Source organism: Aquarana catesbeiana, linkage group LG08 (genome assembly GCF_042186555.1).
Source record: "Aquarana catesbeiana isolate 2022-GZ linkage group LG08, ASM4218655v1, whole genome shotgun sequence".
In the NCBI taxonomy this organism is placed as follows: Eukaryota; Metazoa; Chordata; class Amphibia; order Anura; family Ranidae; genus Aquarana; species Aquarana catesbeiana.
Genome location: NC_133331.1, coordinates 306,062,878 through 306,083,271, shown reverse-complemented (window position 1 = coordinate 306,083,271; position 20,394 = coordinate 306,062,878). Strand labels below are relative to the sequence as shown.

At 45.0% G+C, this 20,394-nt stretch overlaps 1 protein-coding gene across 1 annotated transcript in view; it reads right to left on the bottom strand.

Moving 5' to 3' along the window:
* Positions 1-20,394, bottom strand: part of LOC141106900 (uncharacterized) — a 153,657-nt gene that overhangs the window by 116,981 nt on the left and 16,282 nt on the right. Inside the window, exons 7-10 of the mRNA XM_073597829.1 lie at positions 13,741-13,819; positions 13,527-13,624; positions 13,275-13,410; positions 9,521-11,250 (exon numbers count right to left, since the gene is read on the bottom strand). Of these exons, the coding sequence (XP_073453930.1) occupies positions 9,521-11,250; positions 13,275-13,410; positions 13,527-13,624; positions 13,741-13,819 (2,043 nt within the window). The remainder of the gene's footprint in view (positions 1-9,520; positions 11,251-13,274; positions 13,411-13,526; positions 13,625-13,740; positions 13,820-20,394) is intronic.

The window sequence follows — 20,394 nt, the reverse complement described above, 5'->3', positions numbered from 1 at the left end:
CATTGTGTCACTGTTGGAGCGGACTGCTGCTTCCACATGCTGGGAATACACGCCCTAGCCGCATTCAGGAGGTGTTTCAGCAAAGATTTGCGGTACCGCTAGCTACCTGGACTTTAAAAACAACCTACAATGATAATTTGGTGGGGTTATCACTTTGGCACTGAGGAGATCTTCTGTACCTGGGAAGTTAGTTGGAGCCATCTTTCCTCCCCTGCTTCCTACTAAGGGGAAGCTCCAAGCCTTACAGACTACCTCCTTGCTGTAGCCTGGTCCTCCAGACACTTCCCATGATGACCTCACCAGCCCTACTTAGGAAGGTGGCCTACACCAGCATTGGCAGGGCTGGTTCTACCTCCTATGGTACCACTCCATCTAGCAACAACCTTGGATATTACACTAACTCCTCACCATAGGGGTCCCTAAGCCTACACTCTACCATTAATGCTCGCCCTCTGGCCCTCCAGCTGTTTCAAAACGACATGTCCCACTCCCTTTGGGAGTCATGCTTTTAACTATCAGCCTTGCAATGCCTCATGGGACTTGTATTTCCGCAACAGTTGGAGGGCAATGGGTTGAGCTATAGTAACACCTAGTGGAAAAACCGGTTGAGTACACTGCGCTCTCCTGTGCCCCTACCCTATTACAACTACAACCTTTTCACAGCTCTAGTCCCACACTGGCATAGGCAGGGGTGGCATTACCTATCTACCATCTCACCCCACTACTACTCTGGAGGGCATTTGATGGCTACTTGGGATATTAAACTGACTGCCCACCATAAAAGGTCCCTAAGCCTACACTCTAAGCCAGTGATGGAAAACCTTGGCATCCCAGATGTTTTGGAACTACATTTCTCATGATGCTCATGCACTCGGCAGTGGAGTTGAGCATCATGGGAAATGTAGTTCCAAAACATCTGGGGTGCCAGGGTTCGCCATCACTGCTTTAAGCTATGGTAGCACTTAGTGGCCAAACTGGGTGACTACACTGGGTGCTTCTGTGCCCCTACCCTGCCCTATTACAACTACAACTTTTTCATAGATCTCATCCCACACTGGCATAGGCAGAGGTGGCACTACCTATCGATCATCTCACCCTACTACGTGAGGGCATCTAACGGCTAAACCTACACACTATGGGTGCTCAACCTCTGGCTCTCCAGCTGTTGCGAAACTACAAGTCCCATCGATGTCTGCCTTGCAATTCCCCATGGAACTTGTATTTCCGCAACAGCTGGAAGGCAATAGGTTGAGCTACAGTAACACCTAGTGGTAAACCTGAGTGACTACACCAAACTCTCCTGTGCCCCTACCCTACACTATTACAACTTCAACTTTTTCACTGCTCTAGTCCCACACTGGCATAGGCAGGGGTGGCGTTACCTATCTATCATCTCACCCCACTGCTATTGTGAGGGCATCCAGCGGCTACTTGGGATACTAAACTGACTCCTCGCCATAAAGGGTCCCTAAGTCTACACTCTAAGCTTTGGTGGCACCTAGTGCCAAAATTGGGGGAACTACAATGGGCGCTTCTGTGTCCCTACCCTACACTACTACAACTTTTTTTACAGCCCTAGTCCCACATTGGCAGAGGCAGGTCTGGCACTATCAACCTATAATCTTACCCCACTACTACCTTGAGGGCATCTATCGGCTACTTGGGATACAAAAATGTCTCCTCACCATAACGGGTCCCTAAGCGTGCACTCCAAGCTATGGTAACACCTAGTGCTAAAACTGGGGAAACTGCACCGGGTGCTCCTGTACCCCTACCCTACACTACTACAACTACAACTTTTTCACAGCCCTAGTCCCACACTGGCATAGGCAGGAGTGGCACTACCTATCATCTCACCCCACTATCACCGTGAGGGCATCTGGCAGCTACTTGAGATACTAAATGGACTCCTCACCATAAAGAGTCCCTACACTCCAAGCTGTGGCACCTACTGGCAAAACTGGGGAACTACACCAGGTACTCCTATGTCCCTAAGCTATACTACTACAACTATGTTGACAACTCACCTGCTGTCTGTCTTTGGTTTAGGCATACTATGTGTTAGGATCAATGACATGCATTGGCACAGCTTGCAGAGAGAGGTCACCGGGGGAGGCCCTTCAAAATGATGCTACGGGGCCCCAAGACTTGTGGTTAACATATGTTATACAGTGCATCTGGAAAGTATTCACAGCACTTCACTTTTTCCACATTTTGTTATGTTACAGACTTATTCCAAAATGGATTAAATTAATTATTTTCCTCAAAATTCCACAAACAATCCCCCTTAATGACAGCATGAAAGAAGTTTGTTTGAAATCGTTGCCAATTTCATAAAAAAAAAAAAAAGAAAAAAATCCCATGTACATAAGTATCACAGCTTTTGCTCAATACTTTGGTGAAGCTCCTTTGGCACCAATTACAGCCCCAAGTCTTTTTGAGTATGATGCTACAAGCTTGGCACACCTATTTTTGGGCAGTTTCTCCCATTCTTCTTTCATGACCTCTCAAGCTCCATCAGTTTGGATGAGGAACGTCGGTGCACAGCCATTTTCAGATCTCTCCAGAGATGTTCAGTCGGGTTCAAGTCTGGGCTCTGGCTGGGCCACTCAAGGACATTCACAGAGTTGTTCCATAGCCACTCCTTTGTTATCTTGGCTGTGTGCTTAGGGTCGTTGTCATGGAAGATGAACCTTTGCCCCAGTCTGAGTTCCAGAGCGCTCTGGAGCAGGTTTTCATCAAGGACGTCTCTGTACATTGCTGCATTCATCTTTCCCCCGATCCTGACTAGTCTTCCAGTTCCTGCCGCTGAAAAATATTCCCCACAGCATGATGCTGCCACCACCATGCTTCCTTGTAGGGATGGTATTGGCCAGGTGATGAGGGGTGCCTGGTTAGCTCCAGACATGACACTTAGCATTCAGGCCAAAGAGTTCAATCTTTGTTTCATCAGACCAGAGAATTTTGTTTCGCATGGTCTGGGAATCCTTCAGGTGCCTTTTGGAAAACTCCAGGTGGGCTGCCATGTGCCTTTTACTGAGGATTGGCTTCCATCCGGCCACTCTGCCATACAGGACCCGATTGGTGGAGTGCTGCAGAGATGGTTGTTCTTCTTGAAGGTTCTCCTCTCTTCATCGAGAAATGCTGGAGCTCTGTCAGAGTGACCATCAGGTTTTTGGTCACCTCCCTGACTAAGGCCCTTCTCCCCCAATTGATCAGTTTGGCCGGGCGGCCCACTCTAGAAAGAGTCCTGGTGGTTCCAAACTTCTTCCGTTTACAGATAATGTAGACCACTATGTGTAACGAGCCCCTGGGCCCACGATCGATCCGCAAGAGGCTAGCATTCAGTCCCCTCCAAAAATCTCTCTCCCGGCTAGGTCTGTCACACTATGCTCATTGGGACCTGCTGCAGAAATGTTTCTGTACCCTTCCCCTGGTCTGTGCCTCCATACAATCCTGTCTTGGAGGCCTATAGACAATTTCTTGGACTTCATGGCTTGGTTTGTGCTCTGACATGCACTGTTAGCTGTGGAACCTTATATAGACAGGTGTGTGCCCTTCCAAAACAAGTCTAATCAACTGAATTTACCACAGGTGGACTCCAGTCAAGTTGTAGAAACATCTCAAGGATGATCAGTGGAAACAGGAGGCACCAGAGCTCAAATATGAGTGTCATGTCAAAGGCTGTGAATACTTATGTACATGGGATTTTTTTCCTTTTTTATTTTTACCCGAATCCCGCCCGTCGTATAGACAAATGGCAGAGTGGGGCGGCTCTTGTTCTGGGACGATGTCATATGCCCAGTGTTAGCGGGTGCACAGTTAGTGGGGGCGCACAGCGCAGCGATTGCGGGCGTGCCATGTCCCAGGGACACGGGCCATGGCTCTTTACCCATGTCCTTGTTTACATGTGACCGACTGTGATTGGACACAGCCGGTCACATGTAAACAAGGAAATGGCATTTATCAGCTCTCCTGGCATCTCCTCACAGGGGAGACATGTATAGGTGATCAGGGCACTGATTACACTGCAACCCTAACAGTGCCCATCAGTGATGCCACTCAGTGCCCATCAGTGACACCAGTCTGTGCCTATCAGTGAGGCCAATCAATACTGCCTTTCAGTGCCGCCCATCCAAACCACCTATCGTTGCCCAAAAGTGTTGCATATCAGTGCCCATCAGTGCCTCTTCACAAGTGCCACCCCATCAGTACAGCCTATCAGTGCCCATCAGTTCAGTCTCATCAGCGCACATCAGTGGAGAAAAATGACTTATTTACAACATTTTCCGACAGAAACTAAGAAAAACTTATTTTTTTCAACATTTTTGGTCTATTTTTCATTGTTTCATTTAACAAAAAAATAAAAAAACCCAGTGGTGATTAAATACCACCAAAAGAAAGCTCTATTTGTGTGAAAAAAAATTATAAAAGCATCATACAGTGTTGCATGACCGTGCAATTGTCATTCAAAGTGCCACAGCGCTCAAAGCCTAAATTGGCCTGGGCAGGAAGGGGGTAAAAGTGCTGGTGAAATTAAAGTGGGTAATAAATTTGTAAAGATTTCAAACTTCTTTCACGTTGTCATTATGGGGGATTGTTTGTAGAATTTTGAGGAAAAGAATGAATTTAATCCAATTTGGAATAAGGCTGTAACATAACAAAATGTGGAAAAAGTGAAGCGATGTGAATACTTTCCAGATGTACTGTATGTTTCCCTTTCTCTACCGTGTTATATAATGTGTGTATGTAACAAAGCCACACAGGAGACTGCCACTGTTTTTTCTTTTTATATTTTATGCTGCATATTTGTATCCAGATGTCTTTTCATACTCTTGTGATTATGAACATTTATAGACTTTTATACATGTGTTAAAAAAATAAATCTCAAAAAAGTGTTGCCCATGTATTGCCCGGAGTGAGTTCTATGCTGTCATCTGTGTGAGTGCAGGATCAAGTCTGAGCTGCTTGTTTGGAGGCCCACGTTACTTTTAACCCCTTTATGTCGTAGTTGGTGCTTTAAATGGACTTTGATGTTCAAGACCAATAGGAGTGGCTTCAGATCTTTCTCCACTGTGACATCACATGCCTATTGAAAGGGTCCTGCGATGCTCGCAAGCAATGCTTCTGCTGTAACAATATGATCCCCTGACGACGTCACTTTATGACGAAACGCATATGGAGGAGTTGTAACGTTGGAACATTGCTGTGGTGGGAACACCAGAGGATATCCTTGAGGTGGACTGCAGGTGCAGTGAACCCCCTCGACATCCATTGCCTACTGATTTCTGGTTATGAAGTTTTGTTATGGTGGAGGCGCCAGGTGACACCCCTAAAATGGTTTTCTGCTGAGATTGTTATTGAATGATATCCATTGCTTATTATTCTTTGCCTAAGGGTAGGAGTCAGTGTGTTCAGGTGTTGGCGATGGTCTCTCCGCACTATTGATGCATGTCATTGCTAAGAACACCTCCTTCAGTACTCCTGGACCCTATATTATTACGGACTCTATTTAGTTTAATCGCTGCACACCAATCCATGGCAGCATACATGCGGTAGCCTATTCCCTGTGGTAGTATGCTGCCATGTTGGTGCCAGGAAAATCATATCCAATACTTACCGTAGTTCTTCTTTCCTGGCACCGATCCATGCCAGCATACACCTGGTAGCCCATTACATGCAGTAGTATGCTGCCATATTGGCGCCAGGAATATGGAAAATTTTACCAATACTTACCGTAATTTTCCTTTCCTAGGGGCCAATCCATGTCAGCATACATGTGGTAGCCCATTCCCTCTGGTAGTATGCTGCCATGTTGGTGCCAGGAATATGGAAAATTGTATCCAATACTTACCGTAATTTTCCTTTCCTGGAGCCAATACATGGCAGCATACTACCACAGGAAATGGGTTACCACATTTTTGCTGCCACGTTGGTGCCAGGAAAATGCATTATGCACATTTTTTCGTCTAAAGCGCAAGCTCCAACATGTTGGATTTTTAATAGAAGTCCAAAATTATTGATGGCACAAGCGTATGAGCTATTTTAGTTTTCACTCGACACAACTTTTGGATTTTGACCCATCTATGGCCTGCCTTACTGTAATTTTCCTTTCCTGGCGCAAGGACATGGCAGCATAGTACTACCACAGGGAATGGGCCACCACATTCCCTGTGGTAGTATGCTGCCATGTTGGCACCAGGAAAATCATATTAAATACTTATCATATTCCAATCCATGGCATTATACATGTGGTAGCCCATTCCCTGTAATAGTATGCTGCCATGTTGCCGCCAGGAAAATGGAAAATTGTATCCATTACTTACTGTAGTTTTCCTTTCCTGGTGCCAATCCACGGCAGCATACATGTGGTAGCCCATTTCCTCTGGTAGTATGCTGCCATGTTGGCACCAGGAAAATTTTACCCAATGCTTACTGTAATTCTTATTTCCTGGTGCCAATCAATGGCAGCATACATGTGGTAGCCCATTCCCTGCAGTAGTATGCTGCCATGTTGGTGCCAGGAAAATGGAAAATCGTATCCAATACTTATTGTGATTTCCCTTTACTGGCGCCAATCCATGGCAGCTTATTACCACAGGGAATGGGCTACCACATGTAAGCTGCCACGTTGGCACCAGGAAAATGGAATATTGTATCCAATACTTACTGTAATTTTCCTTTCCTGGCACCAATCCATGGCAGCATACACGTGGTAGCCCATTCCCTGTAGTGGTACGCTGCCATGTTGGCGCCAGGAAAATGGAAAATCGTATTCAATACTTACCGTATTTTTCTTGTCACATCCCGCCAAGCCATGGCAGCATTTTAACACAGGGAATGAATGGGCTAACACATGTATGCTGCCATGTTTTTCCATGCGCAATTTTCGTGCTGCAAATGAAAGTGATTGATGGATTTTTATTAGAAGAACAAAACAATTGATGGCAGAATTGTATGAGCTATTGTCTTTTTCTCTCAACAGAACTTTCAAATTTCTACTCATCTATGGCCTGCCTTACCATCATTTTCCTGTCTTACCGTAATGTTGGCGTCAGGAAAATGGAAAATTGTATCCAATACTTACTGTAGTTTTCCTTTTCTGGCGCCAAGCCAATTTTCCTTCCTTACCGTAATGTTGGCGTTAGAAAAATGGAAAAGTGTATCCATAACTTACTGTAATTTTCCGTCGCCAAGCCAATTTTCCTGCCTTACCGTAATGTTGGCTCCAGGAAAATGGAAAATTGTATCCAATACTTACTGTAATCTTCCTTTCCTGGTACCATGCCAATTTCCCTACCTTACCGCAATGTTGGCTCCAGGAATATTATATCCAATACTTACTGTAATTTTACTTTCCTGGCACCAATTTTCCTGCCTTACCATAATTTTGGCGCAAGGAAAATGGAAAATTGTATCCAATACTTACTGTAGTTTTCCTTTCCTGGCGCCAAGCCATTTTTCCTTCCTTACCGTAATGTTGGCGTCAGGAAAATGGAATAGTGTATCCACTACTTACTGTAATTTTCCGGTGCCAAGCCAATTTTCCTGCCTTACCGTAATGTTGGCGCCAGGAAACTGGAAAATTGTATCCAGTACTTACTGTTATTTTCCTTTACTGGCGCCAAGCCAATTTTCCTGCCTTACCGTAATGATGGCTTCAGGAAGATAGAAAATTGTATCCAACACTAATGCCCCGTACACACGATCAGAAAATCGTACGAAAAATGCCGCATTCAAATCGATCGTATGATAATCGGATCGTTAGTACAGAGCTTTCGAGAGCCGATCAGGACAGTTCATCCGATATTATTCTATCGGACATGCATGGAAATTTTTTTCGTACGATGCCAGATCGTACGATTTTCGTTTCATCAGTACACCTATCGTTCGAAAATGCAATACAAATGCATTACAACACATGACATCACTTCCGAATTTTTATGCTGTCTTACGGGAATTTTCGTGACTTTAGTGAACTCATCAGATTCGACGTGAGATCAGCATGCAAAAAAAAAACGGCCGATCATTCGTCCGATAATCGGATCGTGTGTACGGGGCATTACTGTAATTTTCCTTTCCTGGCACCAAGCCAATTTTTCTTCCTTACTGTAATGTTGGTGCCAGGAAAATGGAAAAGTGTATGCAATACTTACTGTAATTTTCCTTTCCCGGCGCCAAGCCAATTTTCCTGCCTTACCGTAATGTTGCCGCCAAGAAATTGGAAAATTGTATCCAATACTTACCGAAATTTTTCTTTCCTGGCGCCAATCCATGGCAGCATACCACCACAGGCAATGGGCTGCCACAAGTATGCTGCCATGGATTGGCTCCAGGAAAGGAAAATTATGGTAAGTATTGGATACAATTTTTCATTTTCCTGGCACCAACATGGGAGCATACCACCACAGGGAATGGACTACCACATGTATGCTTCTATGGATTTGCTCCATGAAAGGACAATTATGGTAAGTATTGGATACAATTTTCCATTTTCCTGGCGCCAACATTACGGTAAGGCAGAAAAATTGGCTTGGCGCCAGGAAAATTGTATCCAATACTTACTGTAATTTTCCTTTCCTGACGCCAAGCCAATTTTCCTTCCCTCCCGTAATGTTGGCGCCAGGAAAATTGTATCCAATACTTACTGTAATTTTCCTTTCCTGACGCCAAGCCAATTTTCCTTCCTTACCGTAATGTTGGCGCCAGGAAAATGTAAAAGTGTATCCAATACTTACTGTAATTTTCCTTTCCTGACACCAAGCCAATTTTCCTTCCCTCCCGTAACGTTAGCGCCAGGAAAATGTAAAAGTGTATCCAATACTTACTGTAATTTTCCTTTCCTGGCACCAAGCCAATTTTTCTGCCTTACTGTAATGTTGGCGCCAGGAAAATGGAAAATTGTATCCAATACTTACCATAATTTTTCTTTCCTGGCGCCAATCCATGGCAGCATACCACCACAGGGAATGGGCTGCCACAAGTATGCTGCCATGGATTGGCTCCAGGAAAGGAAAATTATGGTAAATATTGGATCCAATTTTCCATTTTCCTGGTGCCAACATGGGAGCATACCACCACAGGGAATGGACTACCACATGTATACTGCCATGGGTGGCTCCAGGAAAGGAAAATTATGGTAAGTATTGGATACAATTTTCCATTTTCCTGGCGCCAACATGGCAGCATACCACCACATGGAATGGGCTACCATGTTGGTGCCAGGAAACTGCATTATACACCTTTTTTGGCCTATCCGCCCTCTCCCCTTGAGAATTAGAGGCTCATGGGGGGGGGGTCACAAAAATTCCCTGGTAACCTTGTAGATCTTGCATACGTGCCACGCCTATTATGAGAGGTTTGCGTTCATTCTGCTGGATTTTTATGTTATATCATTAGGAATGCAAAAGGAGGAATGGAGACATTCCAATGTGGGCAAGAAGAGAGGTGGTGGATCTCACCACTGAAGTCTCCAAGAAAAAGAAAACACCAGCTGGAGACCAAGGCCAGCTCAACATACCCCACTCATAACTGGAACGTCAACAAAATCAGCTGGTGTGTGTACTCTCTGATGTCTAATCAGATTTCCTTTATGTTTGAAACTTTTCTCGCACCCCGAGCATGAAAAAGGGCCCTTCTGTGCGTGACGTCTCTGGTGTGTGAGAAGGTTTCCCTTGCGAGAGAAACATCTCCCGCACTCTGAACAAGAGAAAGGACGCTCCCCTGTGTGACTTCTCTGGTGTGCAAGAAGGTCCCATTTCTGAATGAAACATCTCCCGCACTCTAAACAAGAGTAAGGACGCTCGCCCGTGTGAATTCTCTGGTGTTTATCAAGATCTGTCTTCTGATTGAAACGTTTCCCGCACTCTGAACATGAATAAGGCAGCTCGCCTGTGTGTCTTCTCTGGTGCCTAAGAAGATTATGTTTGCGAAAGAAACATTTTCCGCACTCTGAGCATGAAAAAGGAGTCTCGCCAGCGTGAATTCTCTGGTGTGTGCGGAGGTCCCATTTTCGCAAGAAACATTTCCCGCACTCTGAACATGAAAAAGGCCGCTCGCCCGTGTGGCTTCTCTGATGATCAGCAAGTAAGCCTTTATTGGTAAAGCATTTTCCACACTCAGAGCATGAAAACGGACGCTTGACTGTGAGAAGCCTCTGATGCCTAAGGAGCTCTCTTTTTCGGGTGAAGCTTTTCCCGCACTCCGAACATGAAAAAGAACCCTTTCCCTTGTGAACTGTCTGGTGTGTGAGAATGTCTCCTTTCCACGTGACACATTTCCCACACTCTGAAAAAGGTAGCTCCCTTGTATGGATCCTCTGGTTTGTAAGGAGGTCGGTTTTCTGTGTGAAACATTTCCCACACTCTAAACAGCAAAATGGATTTTCTCCAGTCCCCTCTTGATCAACTAGATTATTTTTTTCAGAACATTTTTCGGCAGAGTGGAGTTTTAAGTAGTCATCAAGGCTTTTTTGGTGTGAAGAACATCTGCCGACCTCTAAACTTGAAAAATGAGGCTTGATGATGTGGGTTTCCTGGTGTGAGAGAAGATGTTTCTTCTGAGTGAAACATTTCCCACACTCTAAACAGTAAAATGGATTTTCTCCAGTCCCCTGTTGCCCAACTATATTATTTTTTTCAGAACATTTTTCGGCAGAGTGGACTTTTAAGTAGTCATTAGGGCTTTTTTGGTGTGAAGAACATCTACCGCCCTCTGAACTTGAAAAATGAGGCTCGTCAATGTGGGTTTCCTGGTGTGAGAGAAGATGACCCTTCTGGATGAAACATTTCCCACACTCAGGACTCGAAAAAGAGCCCTCGCTGGTCTGACTTCTCTGGTGTATGAGGTGTTCTTTGACCTCAGAAGGTTTCCCACCCTCTGTACATGGAAGAGGATTCTTCCCTATGTGGGATCTTGGATGTCCAACAGGACTGGTCTTGTTCGTAAAGCTTTTTTCACATTCAGAAGACAAAAATGTATCAACAGTAGGGGATTCATCTACAAATGATTCCACAGGATTATAGGGATCAGGCGTTTTATCAGCACTGTAAAAAATTGCGTGTGAGGTCTCAGAAGAATTTCCAGGATCAGTGGAATCCACTGATCTATCCACACAGGGAAGTGTGCAAAGTATATATGGATGACCGAGGTTCTCTTCTGGAGAACATTGTGGAACGCCATTGCCTTCTGTTTTATAGTCAGGAGATAGGATAAAACGTCCCTCTGAGGTAATCTGGGCATCACCTCCACCTGTTGGTAAAGAATAATAATAATAAAAAAAAAAAAAAAAAGGCGTACAATACATTTTTAAGTTTTGCTCTCAGAAATTAAATATGTTGGTCTTCTAGTTAACCAATACACACAGCTCTACCATGGGATTGGAAACGTTTGTGAAACCAAAAGAAGTATAAAATTCTTGTAAAATATACAATAAAACTGTTACATTTGCCTCCTCTCCAGCATGACAACCAGAACGCAGGTGCTGCAACACTTTGCCATGCCTAAGCCGAGACCCCCTACTACCTGTCTGCCATGTCTCCTGTGACCCTAGTGCTGTAATGACTTCAGTCACCCTAAGTGTCTCCAGTGAACCCAGTGCTCCTGAGTCTCCAGTGACCCCAGTGCTCTGGTGTCTCCAGTAATTGTCAATGTCTCCAGTGACCCTAGACTCCAGCGACCCATGCGCTCCAATGTCTCCATTTACCAACAATATCTCAAGTTGCCCAAGGACTCTGGTGTCTCCAGTTATCCCAGTGCTCTGGTGTCTCCAGTCAACCCAGCGCTCCAGTATCTTCAATGACCCCAGTGCTTTGGTAATTCCATTTACTGTCAGTCTCCAGTGACCCCAGCACTTTGGTGTCTCCAGTGACCGTCAATGTTGCCAGCTACCCAAGGACTCTGATATCTCCAGTGACCCCAACACTCTGGTGTCTCCAGTGACCGTCAATGTCTCCAGCTACCCAAGGACTCTGATATCTCCAGTGACCCCAACACTCTGGTGTCTCCAGTGACCGTCAATGTCTCCAGCTACCCAAGGACTCCGATATCTCCAGTGACCCCAACACTCTGGTGTCTCCAGTGACCGTCAATGTCTCCAGCTACCGAAGGATTCCGATATTTCCAGTGACCCCAGTACTCTGGTGTCTCCGGTCAACCCATCGCTCCAGTATCTTCAGTGACACCAGTGCTCTGGTAATTCCTATGACCGTCAATGTCTCCAGTGATCCCAGTACTCTGGTGTCTACAGTGAACCCAGCGCTCCAGTATCTTCAATGACCCCAGTGCTCTGGTAATTCCATTTACAGTCAATGTCTCCAGTGACCCCAGAGCTCCAGTGTCTCCAATGACACCAGCACTCTGGTGTCTCCAGTGACCGTCAATGTCTCCAGCTACCCAAGGACTCCAATATCTTCAATGACCCCAGTGCTCTGGTAATTCCATTTACAGTCAATGTCTCCAGTGACCCCAGAGCTCCGGTGTCTCCAATGACACCAGTACTCTGGTGTCTCTAGTGACCGTCAATGTCTCCAGCTACCCAAGGATTCCTGTGTCTTCAGTGAACCCAGCGCTCCAGTATCTTCAGTGACCCCACTGCTCTGGTGATTCTATTGACCATCAATGTCTCCAATGACCCCCAACGCTCTGGTGTCTCCAGTGACCCCAGTGCTCTGATGATTCTATTGACCATAAATGTCTCCAGTGACCCTAGCATTCTGGTTTCTCCAGTGACCCCAGTTCTCCTGTGTCTCCAGTGACTCCTGAGCTTCCTGTATCACCGTGTACTTCTAGTGCACCTTGTGCGTCTCTGTGACACCCACGTCTCTACATAGCCTCAGGTACCCACCTGAACTGTGTCTCTCTTTGTGGATACAGACCACTCTCCATGACAACTAAACCAACCACAGCTTTATATGCATTGTGGTGTGCTCCACCACAAAAAAATATCCTGTGTGTCCAGTTTTTGGTGCAGTCTAATGCTTTGGCATGAATGGGCTGCTTTAATGCAATGCAGGAGAATGCAACCGTGAGAATGGGTTCTAAATGAAAACTAACCAAGACATGAAGATCCTTTCAGCAGAGAACAGATCGAGGAGTGTTCAGTTCTGTGTTGAAATTGGCCTCCTTATTTTACTGGTCTGCTATTATTAATTCAGTCTTATCTCACCTGATGATGGGAAGGTCTACAGATCATCAATCATCATTTCTCATACGTTAATCTTATGGGAAAAAAATGAATATGTGAAGAGTTTCAGCATTTAGTGTCCATTACTCACCTCTGCTGATATCTGGAGAAGATCCCTCCTCTTTAATCGTTCCCATCATTCCAACCTCCTCCTTAGACTGCTGATCACCCCTCACATACATCTCTTCCTCCTTTACCTCAACTTTTATATCCATCAGTTCTTCAACCTATACCAACACAATTGTAAAAATATTGCCTTTAAATGCCAGCATTGTTATCATTAGAGTAGAGAATATAATCAGATGTAGTTTGGAGCCACTTTTAGACCCTCAAATCCACCTACCTGATGATGGTGAGGGATGGTGTGACCTTCCTGTTTGGAATCCCTTGAATACAGAGGACGGGGACATCTCTCTGGTGGGTTCCCATTACTGGATCCATCTGTAGGAAACACACACACTGACTGAATACATTGTTTCTATGTGTTTATCAGATGATGGGAGATCTAGGTGGACCCTCCGTACTGCTCTCTCCATTACAATAAGGTCTCCTCTTACCCGGTGATGTGAGGGGCGGCTGATTCTCCATCATGACGTCCTTGTAGAGATCCTTGTGTCCTTCTAAATACTCCCACTCCTCCATGGAGAAATAGACAGTGACATCCTGACACCTTATAGGAACCTGACACACACAATGATACAGTCACCATCCAGACACATCCCTTGTCTGTTACTGGATAATGTCCCAGAATTCCCGGCACCGCTCACCTCTCCTGTCAGCAGCTCCACCATCTTGTTAATGACCTCAAGAATCATCTTCGTATTATTTCTCTTAGATGTCAGGGTTTGATATGGAGGCACCATGATGGTCACCTGGTCACTAGACTTAAGAAGTGGATTAATCTGTATTGAAAGAAACAAAATGATGTCATGTGACCTCCCATAATCCTCCTCACCTTTCCAGTCAGGTCTGTGTTTTATTAATAGAGATAAGCGTGATGTCATGTGACCTCTCGGAATCCTCCTAACCTCAGGTCTGTGTTTTATTGATAGACATAAGAGTGATGTCATGTGACCTACCAGAATCCTCCTCACCTCTCCGGTCAGCAGGTAGATGATCTCCAGGGTAAGGTTTAGGATGCTCTTGGTTACATGACTCCAATCCTCATCCATCCTTATTGGGAGGCTCCTCCTTGTTGGCGGGTAATAAACTGAGAATCTGGAACAATCAGCATGGTGGAGATTACTGTCTGGTGATGCAATATTGTAGGTTACTGCAGTAATTGTATCGGGTGCTTGGCTGCATGCCTTCCTAGAGTACACACGGTCTTTAACACTTTACTTTCTGATCTTCCTGCAATCACTTAGCCAGCTGGAATATTCTAGCATGGGATTTGCCGGGTTCCCGACATTTGTTGACATTTGGGGGTTACCAGACACTGCACCCAGCCTGGCCTAACCAGCAACCCTGAGGTTGTACAGTCTACAGTACACCTTCTAGAGGTCCTAAGCATAATGTTGATTGTCCACGAACAGGACAGGATTTATGGGCAATCAACATCAACACGACCCATGGAACATGTAGAAGGTGATTGTCCAAGAACAGGACAAGATTTATGGACAATTAACACCAACACATTCCATGGTACATGTAGACAGTGATTGTTCAAGAACGGGACAGGATTCATAGACAGTCAACATCAACACATTCCATGGAACATGTAGACGGTGACTGTCCAAGAACGGGACAGGATTTATGGGCAATTAGCATCAGCACATTCCATGGCACATGTAGAAGGTGATTGTCCAAGAATGGGACAGGGTTCGTGGGCAATCAACATCAACACATCCCAATGGAACATGTAGAAGGTGATTGTCCAAGAACAGGACAAGATTTATGGACAATTAACATCAACACATTCCATGGAACATGTAGCTGATAATTGTCCAAGAACAGGACAGTATTCGTGGACAATCAACATCAACCCATTCCATGGGACATGTAGACAGTGATTGTCCAAGAACGGGACAGGATTCATAGACAGTCAACATCAACACATTCCATGGAACATGTAGACAGTGACTGTCCAAGAACGGGACAGGATTTATGAGCAATTAACATCAACACATTCCATGGCACGTGTAGAAGATGAGTGTCCAAGAACGGGACAGGGTTCGGGGACAATCAACATCAACACATTCCATGGAACATGTAGACGGTGATTGTCCAAGAACGGGACAGGGTTCGTAGACAGTCAACATCAACACATTCCGTGGAACATGTAGAGGGTGATTTTCCAAAAACAGGACAGGGTTCATGGACAACCAACATCAATACATTCCATGGAACATGTAGACGGCGATTGATCAAGAACAGGATAGGGTTCTCGGACAATCAACACATTAAATGGAACGTGTAGATGTTGTTTTCCAAGACCAAGATGGGGTTCTTAGACAATCAACATTAACACCTTTCATGATGATTGGATGAAGGCATCTTAAAGGTATCTTCTTGACACACATTAGAACTGAGGCTTCGGAAGCTACGAAATGTCTTCAACAGTACATAATAAGTCCAATTGATTGTGACCAACTACTACTAGACATAACTTGACGTGGATGAATGAGATCCTTCTCAGATGTACTTTTCCCTAGATTTTCAACGTCATATAATACAGTAGAGTAAGCATTATGATGTGAAGAGGGTAACATAGAACACAACAACAGGGGGGATTACTGGGTGTAAATAAAATAAAAAAATAATATCTTATTACCTCCACTGCTGCCAGTTTCAGCAATGTCTCCTCTCTACTTCTTCCTGAATCATCTTATTTATAGCTAAGGTCACTTCCTGGCTGTTTGTGACATCACTTCCTGTCTGTGAGACGCACGATCACCGCCTTGTGGAGGAAAAAACAACAGCCGCTGTTCAGTAGCCCTAGCCATGTCTTGTGGTGCATCGATCAAAAACGTATTAACACGTATGTCAACGAGTTTCCTCGTGTTTTAACCCTTTCACATGCACACATGTCAAAGTGCACATTTCTGGCCTGGTTATTACTTAAAACCCCCAAAACATTTATTTTCTGAAAGCAGAGACCCTGGAGAATAAAATGATGGCAGCTGCAATTTTTTCACACATCAACTGCAAATCAGAACATAATTGTTTGGGAGTACTTTTCTAGAAGAAAAAAAATGCAGATCTTAACACGTGAAAAAACAAACAAACACATGTATGGCACAAAACAGGAGAGTCCTGTCCCAACTTCTAGAGCAGGGGTCTCCAAACTTTTTAAACAAAGGGCCAGTTTACTGTCCTTCAGACCTTAGGGGGGCCAGACTGTGGGCAGCAGGAGTAGAAAACGGCCTGGCGTCAGTGGGAGGAATAGTGCCCCATCATTGGTGTCAGTGGGAGGAATAGTGTCCCAGCATTGGTGTCAGCGGGAGGAATAGTGCTCCATCATTGGTGTCAGTGGAAGGAATAGTGCCCCATCATTGGTGTCAGTGGGAGGAATGGTGCCCCGTCATTGATGTCAGTGGGAGGAATAGTGTCCCATCATTGGTGTCAGCGGGAGGAATAGTGCTCCATCATTGGTGTCAGTGGAAGGAATAGTGCCCCATCATTGGTGTCAGTAGGAGGAGTCTAAAGCTCTAAATTCTCCAAGCGGTAAGCAGTTGCAGCACGCATATCCTCTGGATGAGCCACCAGACTTCTTGCAGTGCTCAAGCCTTCACCTTGCTCTTTGGAACAATCCCCATCAGATGAAATTCCTCCCTAGTGCTCCAGTTTAGGTTTCACCTTCTATCTTCCCTGGTAGACCCTTCAGCCATGCAATGCAAGCTGATGTAGCACCCTCTTATGTACATAGTTGTGTAGTGTAGAGAGAAGCTTGCTAGAAGCCTGGGTGTGAGTCAGAGAGTTTCCTTTAGGTCAGGCTGGAGAGCTCTACAGGTCAGGTCTCTAGTACCTCCCTCTGGTTCTAGAAGCTTGGAGGAGTTTCTGGAAGCTAGTGGATGGAGGTCAGGAGGCGTTGATCTGAATATTTATGGAAATCTGACCAATCCCTAGGTAGGAGGTCTGGCAAGGTGGCTGGATCAGCCCTTGAACATGGTGCCTTTGCTAGCAGGGGAGTCAGGTGTAAGATGGAGTGCTGCTCTGTGCAGCCTGGGAGGCGGCCCCAGAGAAGGGGAGTCCGGGGAAGGGGGGGTCTGCTTCAGGGAGGCTGGAGGAAGGAAGTTGAAAGAGGGAGAGGGCTGATAGGTGCCATACCCAACCATACCCAACCAGTTTCCAGAAGGTTTCCCCAGATACTTACACTCCTCCCCAGCATCATGCACTACTGGCAATAAACTTTCTGGATGCTGGCCAAGAAGATCTAAATATTCATAGCACAGGCTATTTGATCTTCATTCCAGGGACACTCCCCAGAAGCAGGCAGAAGCAAACAATATAATTATTTCATACCACGCTCTAACAAACAAACAATAAATAAATATATAATTAAACGTATAATTAATTGGTTGAATACTAGTGTCCATATGTAAATATATTACATCAGGTAAGTGTATATAATGTTCATAAAAACCACCATCACAAATCTTCAATCCAAGTGAGAATAGTGAAGAATCCTTAGTTGCTGGGTGAGGTAAATGCCATCTTCCAGCAGTATCAAGCAAACATCCTACTCACCAGACCATCGTGACATCCATTACAGGTAGTCAAACAGGCATAGATGTCAATGAGAGTATATCCTCCGGTGAGAAAATGTCCCCAGCACGATAGACACCAACGATCAGCAACGTAGATCAAAAAGAGAAGAAGGAGCTCCTCGTGGTGACACATCACTTCTGCTTGTTGGAGTGCAGGTGGAATGAAAACGGCGGACCTGCATGTCTTTTACTGGGCAAATCAAGTTTTTAATTGTCTTATGCTACTTTATGGAATATAACCTTTACTTACTACACCATGAGGAGCTCCTTCTTCTCTTTTTGTGATCTACGTTGCTGATCGTTGGTGTTTATCGTGCTGGGGGCCATTTCTCACCGGAGGATATACTCTCATTGACATCTATGCCTGTTTGACTACCTGTAATGGTGACACCTACAACTCTGTCTCCTCCTCTCCATTGCCCCTTTCTGTGGGGGTCCCCCAAGGCTCTGTTCTTGGACCCCTTCTCTTCCCTAGCTACACCTCCTCCCTTGGTCACTTGATAACCGTCCGAGGCTTCTAATACTATTTATACGCCGATGACACCCAAATCTGTCTACTCCTCACCTCACTCCTTCAGTCTCCTCTCGCATTACTAACTTACTAACTGACATATCGGCATGGATGTCGCACCACTTCCTTAAACGAAATCTCTCTAAAACTGAGCTGATAATATTCCCCCATCCGTGCCCCTCTCCATGACTTTTCCATCAAAATCAACAATGCAACTATCAGTACTTGGTGTTATCCTAGACTCTGACTTGTCATTTCAGCCCCGAGTCCAATCGTTGTCAAAAGTTTGTAGAATTCACCTCCGTAACATCTCTAAAATTTGACCCTTTTTAACAAATGAAACCACCAAGCTCCTCATTCACTCCCTTGTTATCTCTCCCCTTGACTATTGCAACTCTCTTCTCATTGGCCTGCCTCTCCATAGGCTCCTCCCCTCTTCAGTCTATCATGAATGCTGCTGCCAGACTTATCCACCTTACCAACCGCTCAATGTCTGCCAACCCTCTCCTCCAATCCCTACACTGACCATCAACCCTCTCCTCCAATCCCTACACTGACCACCACCCCTCTCCTCCAATCCCTACACTGACCACCACCCCTCTCCTCCAATCCCTACAATGACCACCAACCCTCTCCTCCAATCCCTACACTGGTTCCCAATCACCCAGCGAATTAAATTCAAAATACTAACCACAACGTACAAAGCCATTCACAACTCTGCCCCGAGCTACATCACTAATCTTGTCTCCAAATATCACCCAAATCGTCCTCTCCGCTCTTCTCAAGACCTCTTGCTCTCATGCTCTCTTGTCTCCTCCTCCCATGCTCGTCTGCAGGATTTGTCCAGAGCCTCTCCCATCCTCTGGAACTCGCTACCTCCACCGGTCCGGCTATCCCCTACTCTTGCTACCTTCAGGCAATCCCTGAAAACTCATCTCTTCGGGAAAGCCTATCACGTCTCTAACTAATCTTTTACCACTTCCATCAGCTCATTCCCCACAGTTACAACCTTTTGTACCACCTGCCCCACCCTATTAGATTGTAATTTCTTCTGAGCAGGGCCCTCTTAATCCTCTTGTATTTTATTGTATTATAACTGTACTGTCTCCTTTTTATATTGTAAAGCGCTGCGTAAACTGTTGGCGCTATATAAATCCTGTATAATAATAATAATAATGGGTGTCACAATGGTCTGGTGAGTAGGATGTTTGCCGGATACTGGTGGAAGATGGCACTTACCTCACACAGCAACTAAGGAATTCTTCAATATTTTCACTTGAATTGAAGATTTCTGGTGGTGGTTTTTATGGACATTATATACACTTACCTGATGTAATAGATTTACATATGGACACTAGTATTCAACCAATTAATTATACCTTTATTTATATATTTATGTGTTTATTGTTTGTTAGAGCGTGGTATGAAACAATTATTTAATATTTTGTTTCCTTTACACATTTAGACTTTGGTCTCACTACGAGCTGCTCCACACAGATTTATATCTTCAGTATATTGTTGGTCCAGGGTGCGCGGCTTATAGGTAATACCTATATTGTTTTTCACTAGAAGCAAACAATAATCTGAATTTAGGAACCCTCTGTTGAGAGAAGGACTTTAACTTGATAGAGGGGTCCCCCCCAAAATGTAGTCTCAATAAGCCACCTCCTCCTGCTGCCAGGTGTCCACTTGTGGTGACTCTTATCCCCAATTTTTGCTGCTTGGAATTGTATAACCTCGTACTTTGCACACATGCTTTGGGAACGTAGCACAGAGATGGCGGGAACCCCTCATCATTGGTACAGCAGGTGTGCAGGCCTGAGAACTTAGCACAGGGATGGAGGGGGTCACTCATAAATTTTGTTTTTATTCGTTCATAAATGGGAAGAGCAGGTGTGCAAAAATGGGAACTCGTTGTAGGGATAGTGAGAACCCCTCATAATGGGGAAAGCAGGGATGGTGAGAACCCCTCATAATGAGGACAGCAGAGA